The sequence below is a fragment of the Periplaneta americana genome, chromosome 2, assembly GCF_040183065.1.
Source record: "Periplaneta americana isolate PAMFEO1 chromosome 2, P.americana_PAMFEO1_priV1, whole genome shotgun sequence".
Classification (NCBI taxonomy): domain Eukaryota; kingdom Metazoa; phylum Arthropoda; class Insecta; order Blattodea; family Blattidae; genus Periplaneta; species Periplaneta americana.
Window position 1 is genome coordinate 38501342 of NC_091118.1, and position 22887 is coordinate 38524228.

The 22887-nt window shown below is 31.5% G+C and overlaps 1 protein-coding gene across 4 annotated transcripts in view; it reads left to right on the forward strand.

The window, feature by feature from the left end:
• Positions 1-9134, forward strand: part of capt (adenylyl cyclase-associated protein 1) — a 317169-nt gene extending 308035 nt beyond the window's left edge. For all 4 annotated transcript variants that reach the window (XM_069815848.1, XM_069815858.1, XM_069815867.1 and 1 more), the window contains one exon: positions 3888-9134. In XM_069815848.1, the coding sequence (XP_069671949.1) occupies positions 3888-3971 (84 nt within the window). In that variant the 3' untranslated portion in view covers positions 3972-9134. The remainder of the gene's footprint in view (positions 1-3887) is intronic.
• The last annotated feature ends 13753 nt before the right edge of the window (positions 9135-22887 follow it).

Below are 22887 nucleotides of genomic sequence, written 5' to 3' on the forward strand. Positions count from 1 at the left end.
ATATTATACTTGAAAAACTTATCAGATTACCAGGAAACAATTGGCATTCATACAGTCCTCTCTGTAGATTGAAAACTCAAAAAAGTTTCATATCCATTGTTCAAGAATTAAAACAGAAAATCAATATCCCGAATTTAAAAGAAAACCCACAAATTAAACCAAACCCTTTAACTCTATTAAATATAGAATATAATCTAAATTTAACAGAAGAAATACTGAAATCAAAGTAAACACTGAAATAATGAAACAATTGTCTTTAGAGACAACTAATGTTAGGTACCCTCCACAAAACTGGCTTTATTTATACACCGACGGATCCATGATCTCCAAAGAACAAGGTGCTGGTGCAGGTGTTACGAGCTGTCTCTTCTCACTTTATTGATATCTTGGATATGGAACAACAAGTTTTGATGGAGAAATCATTGCAATAAGTGAAAATCTATGCCACATCAATAAATTTAAGAATGCAATTATATTGTCAGACTCCAAAGCAGCTATTCTATCAATCGTCTCTAAACACACACCTTCATCTGAAACAGCAGAAATAACTAAAATGCTCTCTCAATTAATATCACTCAATAAAAGAATTGTATTCCAATGGATACCATCCCATTGTGGAATCCTGGGAAACGAGAATGCGGATGCTTTAGCAAAGAAGGGCAGCACTGCTACTTACAGACCTGTTACTAAATCTACATATTACTCTGTGAAGAGATTTATTAAATCTACATACTTAGACTTCAACAAATAGAATTTGATAACACAAACTCAAGGGAAAAAATGGAACTCTTTGCATCATAATCCACAGTTAATTCCCGATTTACCACGAAAATCGTCTGTAGCTGCATTTAGATTGGCAACAGGCCATGATTGTTTGGCCAAACACCTGCATAGAATTGGAATATATCAGTCCCCTAACTGCCCATTGTGAACTAAACCAAGAAATGGATTCGGAACACCTCAAAATCTGTGCTTGAGTGGCTGGCCATGAAAAATATTGGAGTGCAAGAGGTCAAATGACTATTGTCAAACGCCTGGCATTAGAAAACAACACCAACTTTAATTTGCGTCAATATCTATTTTATTACAAAATCTTTACAGTACAAATTTAGACTTATATCATATTTAAAAGTATATTAATATCTATTTCATTAAAAAGTAATTATGATAAAACCTAATAATAATGATTTTACAGTTAGCTACATGTGAAAGTCAAGGGAACTATAATTATTAAAGAGGACATAAAATATCTATTTAGATTTACATTCGCACTTTGATCTCTTGATTTACAAGCTACCTGTGAGCAATGACCATAACAAGGAGGAGCAAAGAGAGCTATGATCGTAGGCAAAGAATATATTCCATTGATGCTGCTACCACCTACAGGCAAATTAGTTGAAAAAGGCTTTAAATCAAATAATTTCAAAATATCAGGCATACGTACAAGTTACGAGAAGGAGGACAATTTTTCTTCATTTTTTTTAAATCCGCCCGGACCCCGAAAAAGGCCTAAAAAGGAGGGCATGTCCGGACAAAAGAGGACGTCTGGTCACCCTAGTGATTGGTTGATTGGTTTCAAGAAAAAAATAATAATCCATGGAATATGGTATATATATTTATAAATTATTAATCATTCTTCTGGTATTGAAATTCTCTGGTCGGATACTTACTTTTCAGTTCATGTATTGAAATATGCTATTTAAAATGGTAAGTACTAAACCCTTTCAATAAATAAAAAGAGTGTTTACTTTCAATCATATAACTTACCATTTTCAGTTTACGTTAAGATGCGTTAATACATGTTAAGTATTGAAATAATACCTTGTATAAACGTTTTCGCCTTATTGGGGCATCTTCAGATGCAGTTACTTGCAATATCTATATATCCTAAGTTCTAAATTACAATTACAATCTTTTTGTGTTACATCGTGGTTACATAAAATAGTTTTGTCAAGTATGTTAAAATGTATCTTTCAATCCATGTCAGCTTTTGTTGAATTCAGAGTATCTTCAATTTCAGTGCTCTGTTTATAAAGGGATTGATACAACACTATGGTAAGCTATAATAATTATGTCTGTAGAAATGCAAGATTTCTGTGTAACTTACAAAGTGAAGTTGTCACCAGGGGAATGCAATGTTTTAAGGAAACACATATACAATAAATTGTAGGATTCGAAAGGTAAACTACAACACGGTTACCCTAAGTTATAGGCATGGAGAGTTGGCAACTGCCCTGTTGTTGTCAGGTTTCTTGATGTGTAGAAAATAATTATGAAGAAAATGGCAAAATGCAATATTAAATTAAAATATGTTTTTTTTTTTTAACCATAGCATAACTGTTGAAAAATGCACAATATGCCAAATAAAATTGGCCTTATTCTATTGAAACGCAAAGATCTGTGAATACTTCTTAAATATAGTGTATCAATGGAAACTTACATTTTCATGCAAATCCTCGGTCTAATGATGATTGGTGGAGCAATAGTGGAATGCTGGTTGGGGAGATGAGATGGGAGTACCTCGAGAAAACCTACACCAAACATTGTCTTTGTCCACCACAAATTCCAGTTGAACACACTGGGATTCGAACATGGGTTACCAGCATGGCAATCTGACACATTATCCATTTTTTTAACAGTGCGCCCATTTATAATAGTATTTTTTAAATTAATTTTCTTAAGGGGGAGGGGGATGACGGGTGAAATTTTTATCATTTTCAGTCAGAAATCGCATTGTCGTTTTCTTGTGTAAAATGAATCAGCAATCTCTTATTTATATATTGAGCAAGTTTCAATGCACTGCAATGCTAGAAAGCATACAAATTACGCAATATATAAATGGCTGCACCCTTGAACTTCAATTCCATGTAAATTGTACAAGCTATTTTCTCACACTTTTTTTTTTCAGCACATATCGTCAGGTTCAAAGTATAAAAGCTCTTACAATTTTGACGCTACGAACATGAAATTTTTACTGCATGTTCTATGCACTGTGGTTAACAAAATGGTGCATGGGTTTTATGTTTAAATGAATACTTTTTAAAATGAAAAATGAAATATTTATAGTGGCCATGGAAAATTTATATTTTTAGGTATGCAGTGGTTATAAAAATTTTTTCCCACTTTTATAGTAAAGATATAGGAAAACCGATGCGTGATGTTTGTCTAAATATGTCACTGGTCTTGCAAAAAAATTTTCAAGCATTTTACTCAAAAATTGGGCAACACATTTCATTTTGAAATTGCAATTTTTTTCAGAATATTTTTGTTATTAGCTCAGAAACTAATTGACTCACAGAAATGAAACCACCACATTATTACCTATCAAACCGTGATAATGTGTACAAAAAATCAAGGACGTAGCTTGAAAAATGTAGAAAACAGAAATTTCACCTATCACCCCTCTTAATTAGAGAAGGTCTATGCCCATGCTGTATTTTGGTATATACACATGCCCGTGAAATGAACTTTATAGCAAATTTTCTGTATTGACGATGACGACGACGACGACGACGATGATGATGATGATATGATGATATGATGATGATGATGATGATGATGATGATGATGATGATGATACAGTAGGTATGTACATATATACATTAAATGTTCTGCCCATGGGCAGGTCTTTCACTCCAAACCCAGCATTCTCCAGCATTCTGCCTTCCTTTTAGTCTCCACATATGATCCATATATCTTAATATTGTCTATCATCTGATATCTTCTTCTGCACCAAATCTTCTCCCGTTCACCATTCCTTCCAGTGCAACCTTCAGTAGAAACAGTTTCTTCTCAGCCATTAGGTATGTAATACTTCCTAATTTATTGAACTTCCTTCTATGTAGCAACTTGTTTATTAATGTGATATATTTTATTTTTCATTTCAGACGGAGTTCCCAATCCCCGAACAGTTTAAGACAACTGTCAGACCTACCGGTTTGGTGACCGTAGCAGTCGAAAACAAGGGATAAGATAAGGATATGAAGAAAATAAACCAGTTGGCTGTCAACACCACAGATGTCACTGTCATTTTCAACATGCAACGTGACTTAGCCTTTGACACCTACTCCTGTCATCAGACAAGATGCAGACCCTTCCAGCAATTTTGTACAATTAGAAGTAAAATAATTAAAACCAAAATGAGCTTATTTTTATTCCTTCACATCCTATCCTAGTTCGGCTTGTTTTTCTTTGAATTAAGAAAAATGCAATGTAATTTTGGAATCGAAAGGAAAGATTCTTTATTTTAGTTTTTTGAGTTCTTGTCTTGTGATTTGTATGAAATAATTTAAAGCGTTGTCTCCACTTTCAAGATAGAAATGAATACTTCAGAGATTGAAAATATCATGTGGGAAGTAAGAGTAACGTGCATTACACTTTAAGATGCTTCTTTGTTTATGTTTTAGAAGGCATTGCTCTGAATCACTCTTTTATTCAACAGTGTTTTAGCTTCAGTCAGATATCATGGCATATTTTCATGTTTGAATTACTTTACAATCAGTTGCTCTCAGCTGCTTTGTAGATAACGCATCTTTACAGAGCACATAAAAGGATTTATGTATCATCCTTCAATGTTATTCAGTATTTCATTTCCATCTATTATAATCAATATAATTTCCTTCCTTTAGATATTGTCTTCGAAATGCCTCTTCAACTTAATTTCTTTCATCTTATAAAATACAAAATTATTTTGATGGTCTTATTTCTTCTGACAATGTCTAAACCATAAAAATTAAAGATTTAGTAAATGTATTATATAAACAGCTGTGTTAATTGAAACTATGCTTGTAATTTACCTTAAAATTAATGACTAGTTTCGATTTGATTTTGACCATCTTCAGACCCTCACTAGAAATTGAGGATGGACAAAATTAAGCTGAAAATAGTCATTAAGTAAGGTAAATTATTAGCATTGTTTCAGTTAACACAGGAAAGTTGTCAACGGTCAATTTTACATTTTTACTGCTGGTATGCTTTTTGACATCTTATTTATGCCATACTGGCCCAATTCGACCACTGTGTGTAACCACACATCAGCAGTATTTACAATTGATGACAGATCAACAGCATTATCTTGAAATGCTCGAGCAGAATGTCTGTCCGCAGATTAACCGTCCTTTCTTGCCAGCTTTATTCGAACACTTGTATAATTAGTTTCATTTGCTGCTTGCTTCAGTCAGTATTTTCTTAGATTTTGCCACAAGACAGTTTAACTAACCTATCGTTTTCCTTGCCTCCTCCCCCCCACTTTTTTTTCTTTTGTTTCTTTTTTCAGGTTATTTTCACACTTCTAACATTTGAAGGGTACACGGGAAAAACGATCAAGGTCCATCAAAAATCGAAATTGAGTTAATAATGCTATCTTATAGTGAAAAGGAAGTACTATCATGTGGTCTAGCTAGTAATAAGAAATCATCGTTCTTGACATTCCATTACGTCAATTTCTATTAAATACACACATAACAAAGTATTAAGTGTTTAAACTTTAAAATTCGTTTTTCTCGAAACTTCCTCAAATGGACCTTGATCGTTATTCCCGTGTACCCTTCATTTGTCTTATTCCAGATCATTTTGCTTATTCAGTGAAGCTGGAGACAATGAGATACTTGAAAGATTATTTTCATAGAATTACGTGCAAGAATTCTAGAAATTTTTAACTGAAAAAAAAAGGAGCTTGATGTAGTAAGCACATAATTCAAAACATGTTAAACATTTTCCTTTTGAAAGAAGCAATTTGTTATAGAAAAGTGAAAGAAGGTTAAAAAAAAAAGTCAGTATCTTGAGGAATAAGTTAGCTCTGATGGAAGTGTTTGTTGTGGATTTTGCAATTTGATTATGGCAGTTACATTCATATCAAAGTGGACATGGCTGTAATAATGGACAGAAACTGGTGGTTTTGGGATTAATACAAAGTTGTACAGGGGATATATTAAAACATAAATAAATTGGAGATTCAGTCCCAAGATGTGAATGAAAATAGGCTGAAATCTATTGAGTTGAGTATTGTAAACCATAATAAATTTGTTATTATATATATCTGGATTTTGTGTGTTTTGGAAAAAAAAAATTACAATTTTTGACTAACGTAAATTTTGAATTGATTGTTACTGGTAAGGAAACCTTTTTAACATTGTGGGTTGTGCTTACTAGTTCCTTATCCTGAACTAGATGTCCTTGTCAACCAAAATTTGTCTAGCTAGCCTGTGAGGATACCAGGATTTATATCTTATTTATAAAAAAGTATGTTTTGTTTTCAAGTCTCTGTATTCGTCTATTAAATAACAGTGCTATGTTTGCGCAAGAAACATGCAATCAAAATAATATACTAATATTTCAGGAACCTGAATAATTTAAAATCCAATACCACAGCTGCAAAACTTAAATGCTTTGAATTACGACTTCATTTTAGTGGCATACTGTAAACCAATATTAAAACAATTCTTGAACTTAACTGTACCACAATGATAAACATTTCCCTTAATAAGCTGTGATATTTACAGAAATTGAACCTATTTAAATCCTCGAATAATGATACAGTTTCAAACATTATTCTCCTCAGTTTTATAGTGTAATAGATATTATAATAACATTACACATCTCTAGACTTGTACTTCACAATAAGTCTAATAATTTAGTGCTTTGAAATTTATTTGTTGTCTAGGAAAAGCAGAAATGAAATCTATGTCGAAAAAATGTAATACAAAGAGGTCACTATAATAATGATGTGGTATTGAAAATATGGAAAATAATTTTTTTTATGTTCTATTATTGTTATAAACAGATCTTGCTACAAAAGTATATGCAAAGAGTTGCATTGTATCACATAAACATTTCTCTAAAACCTTACCACACAGCATAATGTGTCTCAGAATGATGTTTGTGATCATTATTGAAAGTTTTGCGTTCCGTGCAGAGTTGTGTATTAATCTGGAGTTTTAATTTATATTAAAATCCTCTAATACTTCTCAACCATCATGACATGCTTCCCTACTCTTTTTGTACGTTATGAATATACTTTTTCACGTATAACAAAACTTTAAAACTTTATGAACAAATTTGCTACGTGTAGCTAATACCTACAGTAAGTAGTATTACTGTTGGTTACCAATTTATTCACAAAAATTTCAGAATGATACTTCCAGTACCGTTGCTTATCTATAAATTTCATCAGATGGCCAAGAGAGTTGGCATTTTCAGTATCCTTGTAAAGTTTTGTTACTTTGTTTTCACGTTATTATGGCAGTGTACTGATAACCAAAAATGCCTTAACCATTTAGAATGGACATTGAGTATATAATTTTCATCAACACTTTTATTTTTGTTTACAATTAATCATTTTATGATGACTTTAGAAGAAATTCACTTCACAATTTATATTAGTTTTATTTAAAGATTTTTTTTAGGTATTTTATGTCATGCCTGCATAGATCATTTTACCTTTTTGATAAAAGCTGTGAAGGATTTACTTTGTTTTATTAGTTGCCCACACTTTCTTGTATTATATTACATAGAACATGGCACTACAATAAAAAATAACTCCAAAGTATACCAGAATGTTGTGTTACCTTGAAAACGAAGAGGTTTAGAAGATAGGTAGTATTACTTCCAAAATTACTACATTAGTTATTAATCTATCTAAGAACTATGAGGACAAGATTTTTGCTTTCATATTTCTACTTTTATTCTGTATACATTGTATTTTATTCTGTTGTACAGTTACACAATGTGTGAAATTCAAATTACATGTGAAATGTTTAAAACTTTAATAAATATGAACTTGTATTTAAATTTTAATGGCATGCAAAATAAATATTGAATTTCAGTCGAGACTGTAAAAGTATATTTTATTTATTTATAAATACGTTTGTTGCTTTTGTAATAATTGTAATTTTTAAATCTAAACTTTTCTTTGTTATTTTAAAATACTTTTTTGTACTTCCAATATTTTATTTAAGTTAAATTACCAAGTTTTTTTTTTTTAATAATATGTGTGAACTAAATCCCCAAATAATAAATGCAAATACATCGATAAGAATTTTATTTCCAGATAATGAAGGTCCATTATTGTTGTTTTATATATATGTACAGCAAACATCAAATTAGGAGAATGTGCCACTGATTCTAGATTATTTTATATGCATAGAAGAGTTTAAAGTTTTAAATTTAGTTCATGATTCCAAACATTTCTCACAGAATTCAATCCCTGAAAAACACTTTAATTAACTGAAAATATTCAAATTTGTTACTTATTAAATTGTTTCCCTTCAACATTCACTGATTTATCAATACTTCATAACGTATTTTATTTTATTTTTCGGGATATCACAATGCTCCACGCCTTCATTTGGTGGAAGGAAAAAAAGTTTACGATGATGGTGACCTATGTAGGTTCCATTTACAAATATAAATATGTTCCATCGCACTGACAAGCCTGTGGGTAGATTAAGTAAGGAAGTAATGTAAAATCATTTATTGGTACCTGTTATAGATTAGAGATATAATTCTGAAGTCATTATTAATTTAATGAGAAGAAATTTTGATTTATCTACTTCGTTTTTTTTTTACAATTCATTTTGAAAGTGTTTCAGATAAGTCTCTGGACTGAAACCAAAAACATTCATTGATATTATCTACTTCTGCTTGAAGCAACGTGTACATAACATGTTCATTTATGTTAAGATCTTGCTAAGGGAAATTTTGTACAGCTAAGACTGTAATAGCTAGGATGTGTAACTACTTTTCTACCTCGGGTACTAATAACAATAGAAAATCGTCTTCTGAAAGATAAAATTTGGTTTACGATGTAAAATCCTGGTACTGGCATAAGCTAATCAATATCAGCTGTACATTTTATTAAACTTTTTGTAGAATTTATGTGCTATAAGAGTGCTACGAATTTGGAGATCAAGGACATTGTATTCTATATCTAATTTTATGTGATGTGCAGTTTAATAGGGACAAGACTCGGTGCTGATCAAGATTGTATAATGTATTATTCATGTACGTAAGAAATCATGACACATGTCTCAACAAATCAGTATTTCATGGGCAAGTAAGTGGAATTATGTTTGTGGCTCATGATGTATGATTATGTTTCTGCAATACATTTCGTAATAAAACTTATTCTGAACATATCTACAAATTATTATTATTATTATTATCATTATCATTGTTATCATTATTATTATTATTATTATTATTATTATTACTATTATTATTATTTGAAAATTTCTCTGTTCCAGAGATATGTAATAATAGAGGTAAGTTATCAGATCTACTTCTCATGAACAATGAACCAAAATACAAATATTAAAACTCTTAACCTATTTCAAATTAAGTTTTAATATGCTATCCACTTGATTTAGGTAGTGAACTAACGTAATGTAAAATCAGATCTGTTAAGGAAATTATTTTTGGTGAGAAACATTACAAGAGTAATTTCTTCTTCTTCTTTTTTGCCTTTCTCCTCCCTATGTTCCGAAATGATTAGGTCTTTTTACATGTTCTGATTTCAGAAAAACTATCTCGTCACAGATCTACAGAGTGCTCAATAACTTATTGTCTTGTAGTTCATATGCTGATATTGTAGTTGGTGGTCTCCCATTTTGAATATATCTTCATACCAATCCCCACCCCGCAGTTAGATTAAATTAATGTTAAAATCTGATCTCCACAGTCTGAAGTTTCCATTTTTCTTTTCGATATCCAAACTTGTCTTCCATATTTCGAGACTGTGACTGCTATTGGTTTTTTTTTTTTTTAAGTTATATTGAATAACAAATAACTGAAGGCAAACTTTTTTTTTTTTTCCCCCTCCAAGTATTGGGTCCTCTAATTCATTACTCTCTCAGCTACTCTAAACTTTACATCAAGCACCCCTATGTAGGCTATTCACACAATTTAGGGGTACCGTAAACTGGGGTTACTTTGAACACAGAAGAAACTTTGAACAGTTTTTCAGAAAATCATATTTAGGTTTCTAGATGCTACACTTGTTCGGTGGAGGTAAATTTGGTATGAGAATGATTTTTATTATAATTTACCTCCATCTATAGCAAGTGCAGCATGTAGAAATCTGAATATGATTTTCTCAAAAAATGTTCAAAGTAACCCCAGTTTACGATAATGAGTTAGACTCATCTGTTGCTGCTTGGGCTGAATACATGATTGGGTTTTTCAGAGATTTTCTTCACCTATAAGGCAAATGTTAGGGAATTCCATGGTGATTCCTTGGACACATCTTGCAATCGATACAGCTTCGAAATAGTTGATTAAAAAAATTCCGTATTTATCCTTGAGGAGGGGGGGGGGATCTATAATTAATACCTTTCTGATACAACTGGATATCCATTCGTTGTATGTAATCTAGCCATTGTGTTATTTTAATTTTGTAGGTTTTATAAAGTTGTTTAATTACTACGTATTTGAACTTGCAGCTCTACACATATTTCATTATAAAATATCATAGCTATAATAAAGAGAGGGAATTTCGTATCAGTAAGGTCATGAGGCATGTTCTGTTTTGTAGTATTTTGAATTGGTCAGGACATTTTTTTTTTTTTTTTTTTTTCATAGTTCTCCCATATTTCCCCAGTTAATTAAAAATCGCATGTCTACTGACTTTAAAAAAGTATTTGATGTAATGTAACGTGATTGACATAACACCACCAACTACATGTGCGAAAAATTTCAATTCTAATATAGGCTACGTATATTTTGAGAAAAGGTTGAAGGACTATAATCATCATAGTACTTTTCGTATCTGGAGAGTTATAATAAAAGTTGCATGGAGTTCAGTTTAATGAATCTGCAAGGTTTGTAATCCACTGTCTTCGATTAGATTACAAGTCCATAACAAAGTGAAATATAAAACAAAAGAAATAGTCTGTTTAGTTATTTTGTCATTGCTCTAAACTTCAAGTAAAACAGAGGAACAATAAAAATTGCATTTATTATGTGGCTTCAATAAATGACTGATAATGCTCAAACAAACAATTTCAATTTGTATTTCATTATCGAGGTTAATTTTATGAAGTTCTTTGATGTCTTTTGGTCTCCATACGTAATTTAAGATTGAAATTGATTAATTTTCGTGCTTTATTGTGCAGTTGACATCAATGTATTTTACATATTAACATAAAAAATGCTTCCCAAGCTTCGTTCTGAATAATACCGTGTAATATCCGAAATTTCGTGTTAGCTTTTTGTCTTCAAAAACATGTTAAAGTCTCTATCAGACTTCTTAAGCAAGCATGGTCTCCCTCATATTGTAGAGATTTTACAGTAAAAGAGATTTTAGGTGTAGATTTCGCATGTTTTATGAGTTAAGTTACTTTGTCTGAAAATATTCTTTAAGAAGAGACATTTGAATAACAAACTCCAGATTATAAATTTACATTTCTCAAGCAAATTCATAGAAAATATCCACTTCGATTGTAAGGCATTTTAACTCTTGGAAGGGAGAGGAAACCATAACATCCACCACAGTTTATGTACAGTGTTAACTAATTAAGTCAGATAAACGCTAAAATAATAGGTTACCGATAATGAATATGAACTCCATATCAATTGGTCAACGAATGTGTGATCCTTTTATAGTTTTTATAGCATCTGCATATGTATATTCAAACTAAAAATGTGTGGATTTAGTTCCCCCTGATAATTTATAGTATGATATCCAAATTATCATTGGACTACACTTTTACACTTGCTCTCAAGTTTTATGTAATTAATATAAAAATATAAACATTTTATAGTATTTCCTCAACCTCAAATACCTCAGAATACAATGTAGAATATTTTCTTGTGAATGGATTTGTAAGTTCGGAAACAGCTAACCATCTTTCTGAGATTGTTGTATGATCAGCCCTGTATTTAGGTAGTCATGGGCCATAAAAAATTTTGCGCACCCCCACCAACAAACTTATGCAAATCTTAGACATTTAGCAGTGAAATCGAAAAAAAAAAAAATGGCATGTATCAATTTTAACATATGCTATTACTTAAATGAGACGCAGTAGCATGTGGAAATCTATTTTCAGCTCCATTTTTTTTTTCTTCTCTCAAAATTTTGCTCCCCTATGAATTTGTCAACCCAAGCCCATATGACTGATGTGTAAATATGGGCTTATGTATTGTTGATAAAATCTTTATTGACTTGGTAAAAAAGAAGTCTTTTTTTTTCTTTTTTAATGGTGAAAAATCCTAAGTTCTTGTTAATGTTACTAATGTATAATTTAAATATATATAATGAAAGCAATGCCTGAAGAAATTATACACATCCAGAACAACAGACGAGCAATATATTCTTTCTGTTTTGCACTGCATATTGAATACCATATTAATGAACTTTAAAGAAGGAATCAAATAACTGAAAATAGTAAATTTAAAAATATATTGCTCATTTTTTTGTACTTCATATGTATAATAAATATGTCAAAATTATTTAATAATTATGTTTGCTCCTTCGTTTTGTGAGTCATAGTATGTGAAATCTTTTGTAAATATTCTGTAATTAACAAATCAGCTGTGAATTGTTTGCACTATATGTGCATTTGAATGTGCTAGTCTTGACATGGGTCAGCACCGAGTTTTGTAATCGAAATATACAGTATTTTCATTGTGAACAATATTGAACTACTAATAAGTTATTATTCTTTAATTTCTTTATTTTTTTCTTCTATAAAATGATCAATATAATCGAATTGAAACTTGTTTTAATGAAATTTACATTTCAGACATCTACTTTATTTTATATAATGATAAAAATGATCTTAAAAGTGTGTAAATGCTATTACCATTCATGTTTTTATTCAATCGGATATATATTATTGTACTTCCCACATAATATATACGATAACAAGAAGTGTACCTTTCCTCAATTTGTATCTTATCATGTACCTATGAAGATACATTTAAAATAATATATCAAAAGGGCCTATTTGAACTGTGCTAGCAAGCTTTATATAACAATTGTTCAGAAATAAAAATCATTTCTGATTAATATTCAAATATTTTTCTTTTGTCTTTACATCATATGCTATAGATACAGAACAGACGATTATTCTTGTCTGGTAGAGCTACATTGCATATTGATTTAGTGGAAAGTTTGCAAATGTAGGTTTGGCATTCTCAGAGACAACTAAAGAGTGTTTTCGTAAAACAGTAAAAGTCCATTTTTTTAATTTTACGGGCAGATTTTTTTTTTTCATACTCTATAAATACACAGTTTACATGATTGTTTGCAAGAATAATGTCAAATAACTGAATAACATTTTCATTCTGAGGACTGTGTTGTTATGTATATCACAGTAAACGAAACCAAACTGAGAAATCTGAGTTCCATCTAAATAAATAGCTCTTGTTCATCATACTGAACTGATGCATTACTATCTTCTGCCAATTTGGTAGAGTTGTCTTTCGTGATCAGCACATCAGAATAGGACTCCTTTGAAAAGACCTTGGAACTCTGAAGTACCGTAAAGTGGGGTGACTTTGAACAGTAATTTAGCGCCTTTCTAAATTAAATGCTGTACCCAATTGCGAAAAAACTGAACTAATTTATTGACAAATTAAACAGTTTTTTCGCAATTGGGTACAGCATTTAATTTAGAAAGGCGCTAAGTTACTGTTCAAAGTCACCCCACTTTACGGTATTTTAAGAGCTTTTGGGTGGTTTTACTTTGTTTTGTTTTCCTAACACTTCTGCTGTCTTCATTTGTGCCACATCTGTTTTCTTTTTCACAGTGTCTACTTCCACATGTGCTCCACTGTATATATTTTGAACAAAGGATTTTCGTGACATTGCTGATCATTTAATAAATAATAATCGTTTGTTGACGTAGTTTGAAAAGGAACTTTAGGAAAGTATTTTTGGTGCTTTCTGCGAAGTCTTCGACAATCCACTCATGAAATAATCACTATACTTGGCCATAATTTTGGGGTACCTATATCACAGTATTCAAAGGGACATAATATGATTTGTTTAATATTCCTGAATTCTTCCAAATAGCCAAATAACCTGATCTGAAGGCATATAACTGTGCTACGAATCAGAAAAATATGCTCTATGGAAGTAAAGTGCTTGTAGTTTTCCGAAATTAATATAACATTCCCAATCACAACTACATTTTTATTGTTACTGGTGCACGAAACACAAATCAGAAAAGATCCTGTCTGGGAGCATTGAAAGTTTCTGTTACTTTCTTTTCCTGCAATTAAAGGAAATGAAACGAAGTCGAACTTACTAAAGAAGGTGACTTTTCCCTCCTTTGCATGAATGATCACCGATGGACATTTTTTTGTTTGGTTGAATTTTGTTATTTCTATCTATATAAAATATCATTATGTACATTATTTTGCCTGAACGCTTTCACTATGTTAACCACCTTATTACGACATGCATAAAACCTTTGGAACCTCATTTGCATATTTTTGGCTACTTCTGTTTTGAAAAAATGCTGTTCAATTTTGTAACAAAAATTGAACCTTCCATATCACATGTCTTTCATTCTGTCCTTTCCATGTGCATATTATTGTGCAGTAGAGGACATAGAAACCTGATGATGGTTGGGTAATAAAGATTGGGATATTTTAACTTTTCTTCAGTTGATATAGTATGTACGTTTAACTGAAAGGTAATTTCTTTGTCCCATGATTTAGCTCATAGACCAAGAAAATTTATTTGAATATAATCAATAAAAATTCTTGAAATTATAGATACTTCAGTAATCTTGTCCTTGAAGATAGTAACAGAATATGACTTCTTATTTCTGTGTATTCTTCATGTTTCTGTTACTTTCTGGTGCCTTTACAATAATTGTACAATCATGCATAACACCATCTGGCTTTTCAAATCAAAATATTTTTCACAGGTAATTTGTGTCTACTCTCTGTAACTTGTAAGATAAATTGTAAAACGGATGTAAAGGAGTTCAGTGACAGTGTCCTTGATAAATTTTTATTTCCAGTAATGATTCCCGCTGCCTTCTGAAAGAGAATTTCAGTTAATTAGTATAAGAAAAGTTACGAATGAAACTTTTAAACAATGGAACTATAATAATTCAGCAATTGTGATATGACAAGCAGTAAGTTAATGCTTATCTGTGCGTCTGAATACCCTCTTTTAACCTGTACAGAATAAGTTACGGGATTATTTCTTAAATATGTTGTGGTCATTGCCTTCCATAACATTTTCGTACTTGCTAGCGTTGTATAATTTTAGTTAAACTTCCACTTCCTTGTACGAAGCTTATTAATAACTGAAACAATTTAATGAATAAAATAATCAAGAAATTTAGTCCGATATTAAAGTACACAGTTCTTTGTATATACAGCAGTTATATAAAAAAGGATTGTACCAGGGGCGAATGCTAGTCACGAAAGTTAGGCTTCCTCTTTTATTCATAGGGGAAGATGGGAGGATATAATAATTCATAATTAATAAAAGTAATTAGACCCACAAAAATAATTTATTTTATAATTATGAAATCATTATGAGCAGGGAACGGATTTATATGGACTAAAAATATATGAAATATGTAAATATATATGTAGTTATTTTTACCAAAATATGGAATTAAATATGGATTTTTACCAAAATATGGAATTAAATATGGACTTAAAATTATAAAAAAATGACTATGTACGTTAAATATTGGTACATTTTAATCAAACTAAACAAAAAATATAATGGACGTACCTTATCTTCCAATGTAGTTTCAACAAAACACAATTTTTATTGTCTGTTACCATAACAATAGGTTACAAACATTTCTTTCAAGTGCTGAAAAGTGAATCTTCTTCTATTGTCTCTGAGGATAGATTTATACTGACTAAAAGAGCGTTCGACGTCACAAGAAGTAACTGGTACATAATTCAATTTCACAATGTCTGCTGGGGATAAGTCCAAGTTAATCTTCACTGTTGATTCACCACTCATCACAGCAACAACCTTTTGTAGTTCTTCATATCCAGGGTTTTTTGAAAGTACAGTGTCCACCTTAGCTCTTACTGCATCTGCAACTTTACCTCTACCACGATTCAGTTGTTCCACAGTACTATTTATAATTTCAAAACTTTCAGATAGTGAAAGGTGCCTATTTTGGAGACTTTTGAGCGTTTTTATGATGCATGAAAATGTATGCTGAATGTGAGCTAAGTCATTCTTCACACTTATGTCACAGGTAACTGTTTTCGCAGTATCAATTGAGACTGCATCTTCAGAGTCCAATGCAAGGAGAACATTGTTAATAGAGTCTATATGTTCGGCATAATATTCAACTGCTTCTAGCCATGTACCCCATCTAGTTAAAATTGGCTTTGGTGGCAATGGAATTTCAGGGTACATTTCTTTCAACACGTTAACTCTACTGGGAGCTTTGAGAAATACTTTTTTCACTGATGAAATCAACAAATCTACTTTAGGGAAATTGTCTCTGACCACTTCTGCCACACGATGAAATGCATGCGCCACACAAGTAAAATGAGTCAATTTAGGATATACAACAGATAATGCTTGTCCAGCTTTGACCATATAAGGGGCAGCATCGCTAATAAAGAATAACACATTATCGTACATAATACCCTTTGGCCACAGGATACCCATAGCTTCGTTGAACAGTTTAACTATAGTTTTGTTATTGCACTTTTCTAGAACATCACAATGTAAAAGAATTCGTTCAGAATATTGTTCACTTAACAAACCGATAACTACATTACCAACAAGTCTACCTTCTTTGTCGGGAGTCTCATCAATGGAAACCCAAATTGAACTATCTTTAATTTCATCTCTTATCTTCTGTATTGTCTCATCGTAGATGGATGGAGCATACGTCTTCCTAAGTGTTGACTCATCCGGGATTGTATGTTGAGTATATTTTTCAAGGAATTCCCTGAAGACCTTATTCTTTAGTTTGTAGAGAGGAATATCAGCAGAGATGAGAGAACGGCACAGGTCGATGTTAAACTCAGATCTTACATTCGATGTTGTTGGTTGTGTTAAAAACAATTGTCTCTGCTTGGAATTTAGTTGTTTGTTGGCCTGATGTTTACTAGTTGTAATGTGTTGTTGCACCAGGAACTTTTGTGTAGATGATACTGCACACTGACACAAATTACAAAATAATATTTTATTGTCAGTTGATAAACCATCTTCTTTAAATTCTGAAATGTAACTTGTTAGTTTTGATTTTAAATTGACTGAATGACGTACTTTTGGCATATTTACCGTCTTTATAGTATGATTTACAAAACTGAACCTATGTGTACTCTGACTGGCATTTAACTGTTGAGCTGCACAACTGAAGTCTGTTAAAAATTTTAAATTAAATTAATACAGTTTTGTAACTTACTTTCCCATTGTTGATAGGACTGCTAATTTTCAAATAACTCTGATGTTAAAGGGATTACTGAACATGTGTTTAAATCTCTATTGTTGAAATGTATTTTTAAAAGTTAATGGAATTTTGTTTTGTTTTATTGTTAAACCTAATATAATATGGACTGTTTTATATGAAATATGGAAAATATATGGAAATTAACGAAAATATGTACTAAACTCTAAAATATGGAAAAATATGGAAAATAAAAGTAGGATTTTTCAACCCTACACATTGTGAAACATAAAGATAATGCAAAATATAAATTATATTAGCTTTATAAGTAAATATGTATTTACATATAAATCCTTTCCCTGATTATGAGTAATGGATCATATTCGCTTATCAGATGTAGAAGTTCAATATAATATAACAAACATGGCCAACAAAACAGTTTATTTAGTTTTTTCGACCCTGCCAACCAATGCATATTGTTGTATTGAGCTGAACGAGCGCACATATTCTCTATAATGTCTGTCTTCTCTTGAATAGTCCATCGGGAAAATGGATTTAATAATGTTTTAATAACACAATTCCGAACTCATTGCAATACTTCTAATTAATGTTTAAGAATTAATAATACATGCAGCAGCTAACACATACATTCCGCTCATACAATTACATTGCACTCGCAAATCACAGCACATTCCCGCTGTCAATACTGCTCTGTGTAACATTAAATAGTCGTTGGTGTAGCTCTCGGACCAGAGCTTCAAACAACACATAGTGCGCCTAGGACGGACTAAGGAGGAAGGCACTTGCGCGTGCATCATAATCTCCCTATTTCTACGTCTTTCCTGTAGCTCCGAGAAACGAGCAAGTGTTGCGATACTTGTGGTGTGCAACCTGCGGATGTTATTATGCCTATACAATATTTAAAAAATCAAAATAAATTTTAATGTACGTAATCCCATTTTGAGAAATACACATTCTACGAAAATATTGGGCTTGTGCAGCAAGCATAGCATGCCCTGAGAAATCGCCCCTGGATTGTACTGATTTAATTGAACTGAATAATAAAAATAACAGTGGTGTTAAATACCTGACATAAAATTTCTGTACTTCGTATAAAACGTTTTTAGATCATTAGCTACAACTGAATCGAAACTTATGTAAAACATAGTGAAAAATTTTCACAGAGGTTTTCGTTATTTTATGAGCAGTTTAGTTTTTGAACTTAAAAACAATACTTTTAAGTACCTATAAATTTATTTTTAATTTATATAATGTAAAATAAACATTTAATGAGACTGTGACATTATTTTGCCATAGAATACTTTATTATGTCTCATTTTGTAACAAGTACGGTACCTTAATTTTAAGAATATGTCTTATTTTTTTTAATACTAGATATAAGATCTGTTCAAAAAGTTCTGGGATTCTCAAATGTTTTTTTCGTACATATCTGTAACCTAGTAAGCCTTTGTCACCTTCTGAGTACTCTTCTCCTGCATTTGTGCACTGCTATCAGTGCTATTGATACTTCTGGAAGTAATCCTGTTTCACCTTTTCTGGAATCATACAGAGTTCTGTCTGCGATTATATCTTAATGCCATCATTCATTTGAAATCGTCATCCTTCCAGAGTAGATTTCAGTTTGGAAAATAAGAAAAAAAATATGCTGCTTCCAGGTCAGGTGAGTAGGATGGATGAGGATACACAGTGGCCAAAAAGTCACGTGCGTGTGCATTGTTGTGATCCATGAATCAGGAGTTGTTTCTCCATAACTTAGGTCTTTCTCTTGTAGACTTCTCAGCATATCAAAAATGCCAGTAGTTCACAGTTAGTCCCTCAGGTAAGGATTCATGATGCACAGCATTCTGGATTAAAGAAAAATCGTCAACATGATTCAACATTCAATGTAGCTTCTGTGCCTTTCTTTATCTTGGAGAATTTTTTCAAACCCATTTTGAGGACTGCATTTTTGTTTCCATATGGTATCCATAAACCAAGTTTCATTACTAGTTATAACTCTTTTATCAAATTTTCATCTTCATTAGTGTCGTCCAAAAGTTTCTGACAGATGGTAATGTGATTATCTTTCTAATCGTATGTCAGAAGTCATGAGACTAACATTACAGCTACTTCATGCATTTTTAATTTTACCATGAGACTGTCATGACATGATTCTATTGATATGTTGAAGTCTTATGCTATTTCCCGAACTATCAAACAATGATTGGGGCCAGAGTTGGGTGTTTTACTTTTTAAAGTAACTGTTACCAGAAAAAGTAGCGGAGTTGCAATTACAGTTAATGTAAACAAAAAGAAACTTGGTTACAATTACAGCTACTCTAATACTTATGGCTTTTAAGGAACCCGGAGGTTCATTGCCACCCTCACATAAGCCTTCCATCGGTCCCTATCCTGAGCAAGATTAATCCAGTCTCTACAATATATGTGTGTTATGATACCAGTACTTCAACCCTATGTCTCATCTGAAAGGAAATGATGGATGATTATAAACTAAGTATGTGGAAAAAGAAAGAACCCACAAAATTAATAGTTAAATATACCTTTTAAAACTATCGAAGAATTTTTTCTCGCATAGTAAATATTGTTAAAGCTTATCATAATATAAGGCAGAAACATAACATTCAAAAGATCATAATATGCTGAGATTTTTAGAACAAAATATATTACAAGTAACAAAAATATTAACGATGTCATATTTACTTTGTTGCAATTATTGTTGCTTTATTTAGATAATATTGCAGTTACTGAACATTACTTTGAAAAAGTTGTTTTTTTGCATTACTCCCCAAGACATACAATTTCAAGAATTTCTGCAACATCATAGTGTCGTCAGATCATGACTGCTGTCCTGAACACGGATCATCTGTTGAATACTGGCTATCCCTGAACCACTTAAACCATTTGTAGAAACGAATATGACTCCTGCATTGATTATCATAAACTGTTTCAACATTTCAAGAGTCTCCATGAATGTTTTCCATAGGTTGGAGTGAAATTTAATGTTCACATGCTGGTCATGAGAATCTGGTACTTCGAAATCGGTGAAACACTCTCTGCAGACACTCAAAGAAGTAGCTGCAGAGGGAAGATCAAACACAACGAAAAGTAGATTAAAGAGGAATAATGCCACTAGGCAGCATTACTTACAGTGAAACATTGTGTTGACGTGCTATTTGAAATATTCCGGAACTTTTTAACAGGGCTCTTATATCTATGGTGATTTCTTTGGAAAGAAAACAGAATGGTTAAAAGTTTTTTCTTAACAACTACATAAATAAAAATGCATAAAAAGTGTGTGTCTTACTCTATGTCTTATATTTTTACAGTGACCATTCTAATAAAAGCCAGAAGTACTATAAATAAAGATACTACGTTTTCATACTGATGTTACTTTATTGGCTTTCAAAAATCACTTTTTTGTGCACATGTATATACACTTCTCTGTCAATGACTACCAGTATGTCATTTGTGTGGTTTGGTATTATATGTCACCTTAAACTCGAGAATTGTTTCTTTTTCTGACTAATGTCGTAATTGTCGTCTTCCTCCGATATTATGTTCCTGTTGTAAATGAAATTCTGTCTTACCGATCAGATATCCTGCATATTCCATTCATTTGAATGGATGTTGCTTTTATGGTTGTATAGTTCAAATGGGCCCTATTTTCACCTATTAATGTAGTGTCCTTTATAGCTGATTGTAAAGTGCGCCTGTAAGTATGCGTGAATGTATGACAAATTTGCTCACTTTCATTGAAAGGAAAAGAAAAAAAAAAATCCATACGTACAATTTTTTCTGGTGGTTAATAACTAATATACATTTCTTGAGGGCATTTAAGGGCCTAAGCTGTTTCAGATTTACGAAAATGGGGTAAATATTCTGTTTTTTCAAGTTCGTGCTTTATTGTACACATTAATATTGTGCTTTCTACTAATGACTAGCATGCCATTTGCGTGAGTTCTGAGTTGTTACGTAACATGGTGCTTTATGGACCTGACTTACTAGCAGTTTGTAGCTACTAGTATTTTCATGTAAGTCCACACTACAAAATAAATTCGGAGATAAAGTCTAGAATTATTGCATAATGTTCCAGTTTGTCTTGTGAGAGTTTTTCACATTTTTATGCCTGTCCAAAGCATTCGAGCATAAAAAAAAATAGAAATTTACCACTACGTAATTAGAAAGATGTTACAGAAGAGAATTTTATTTCCTAAGTCTTTGGAAACTAAGAATTCGTCATTTAAATACTTACATAATAGAATATAGACAGCTTTGAAGATTTAAATGAAAATAACACTGCTAATTAAACTTCAATTCGAGTGCTTATTGCAAAAGCTTTTGATTCAACTCAACAATGACGTGAGTACCATCACTGGAAAGCACAATGTTACCTATTACATCCACAGTTTTATAAGCTATTCATTTAACATAGAAACCATCCACTTTCTCTTGTGATTAGAGGTAAAGAAATCAATGCACTGCCAGCCTACTTAAATTGTGCAATCGGGGTCCAATATTGTACATAGTTAAATGTATATGGACTGATGGATATCCCATTGTTCATTCGGTTTTCTTACCTCTTATCTAAAGATAACACAATTTAGATTATTTAGAACATAAAATGTGTTTTTTCTACATTCTCTCCAGTACCCACTTAAATAATTATAAATAAATATGATAATTTATTATAATATAGTTGCAAAACAACTTCCAAGTTCAATAAAAATTATGATAACGCTGACAATTTAACATGATTTGCAAATCCTGTTAGAACTTTGTGATCAGATGTCTTAATTTGAGCTTTTGTTTGTTTCTTATAATAAATACTATGTCACTCACATTACCTGTAAGTACTTCCAGGAATTCAGGTGCCAGTAATAAAAATTGATCTTCTTACCAGCCACAGCTCTCGTATTTGTATATCTATTTGTGCACTTGAATATATTTAATATTGTACAGAGAAAGATTTCCTCTAATGTAACAAATCTCGCCGAAATTAAAATGTCCCTATTGTAGTGTATAATGGTGCGGTTATATTATAGATTTCCATTGCTTTCAGTTCTATATAGGGAACATAATTCGTTGAAATTTTCATTGAGAATTAAAGAAAAGAGTTCCCAAAGACAAATAAAACCTTATAAAAAGAAATAGTAGCTATAATCTACAGTCAAATGTCGGTATAACGAAATTCTGGGGACAGTGAAATTATGTAAACTGAACAAATACAACATAATAATAAAACATTTTACACATGCAATACAATAATGAATGTTGAAAGTGTAGAAGCATTGATGGAGTACTGTATTTATTTGCTACATCGAAATTCTTCTAGTCTTTTCCTACTTCTATTAAAATTGTAAACCTTTCCTTTAAAGAGTACTGGTACTGCTTACCTCTTTGCTGTTGCATTGATTGACATGCTTTACCTAAGAATATTATGAATATTCTTTGCACATTAAAATATTGGTTAGTCAGAATCTCCTGAGACAATGTTTGGTACAGTATACTTTAAAGAACAAAGCCAGTGCACGTT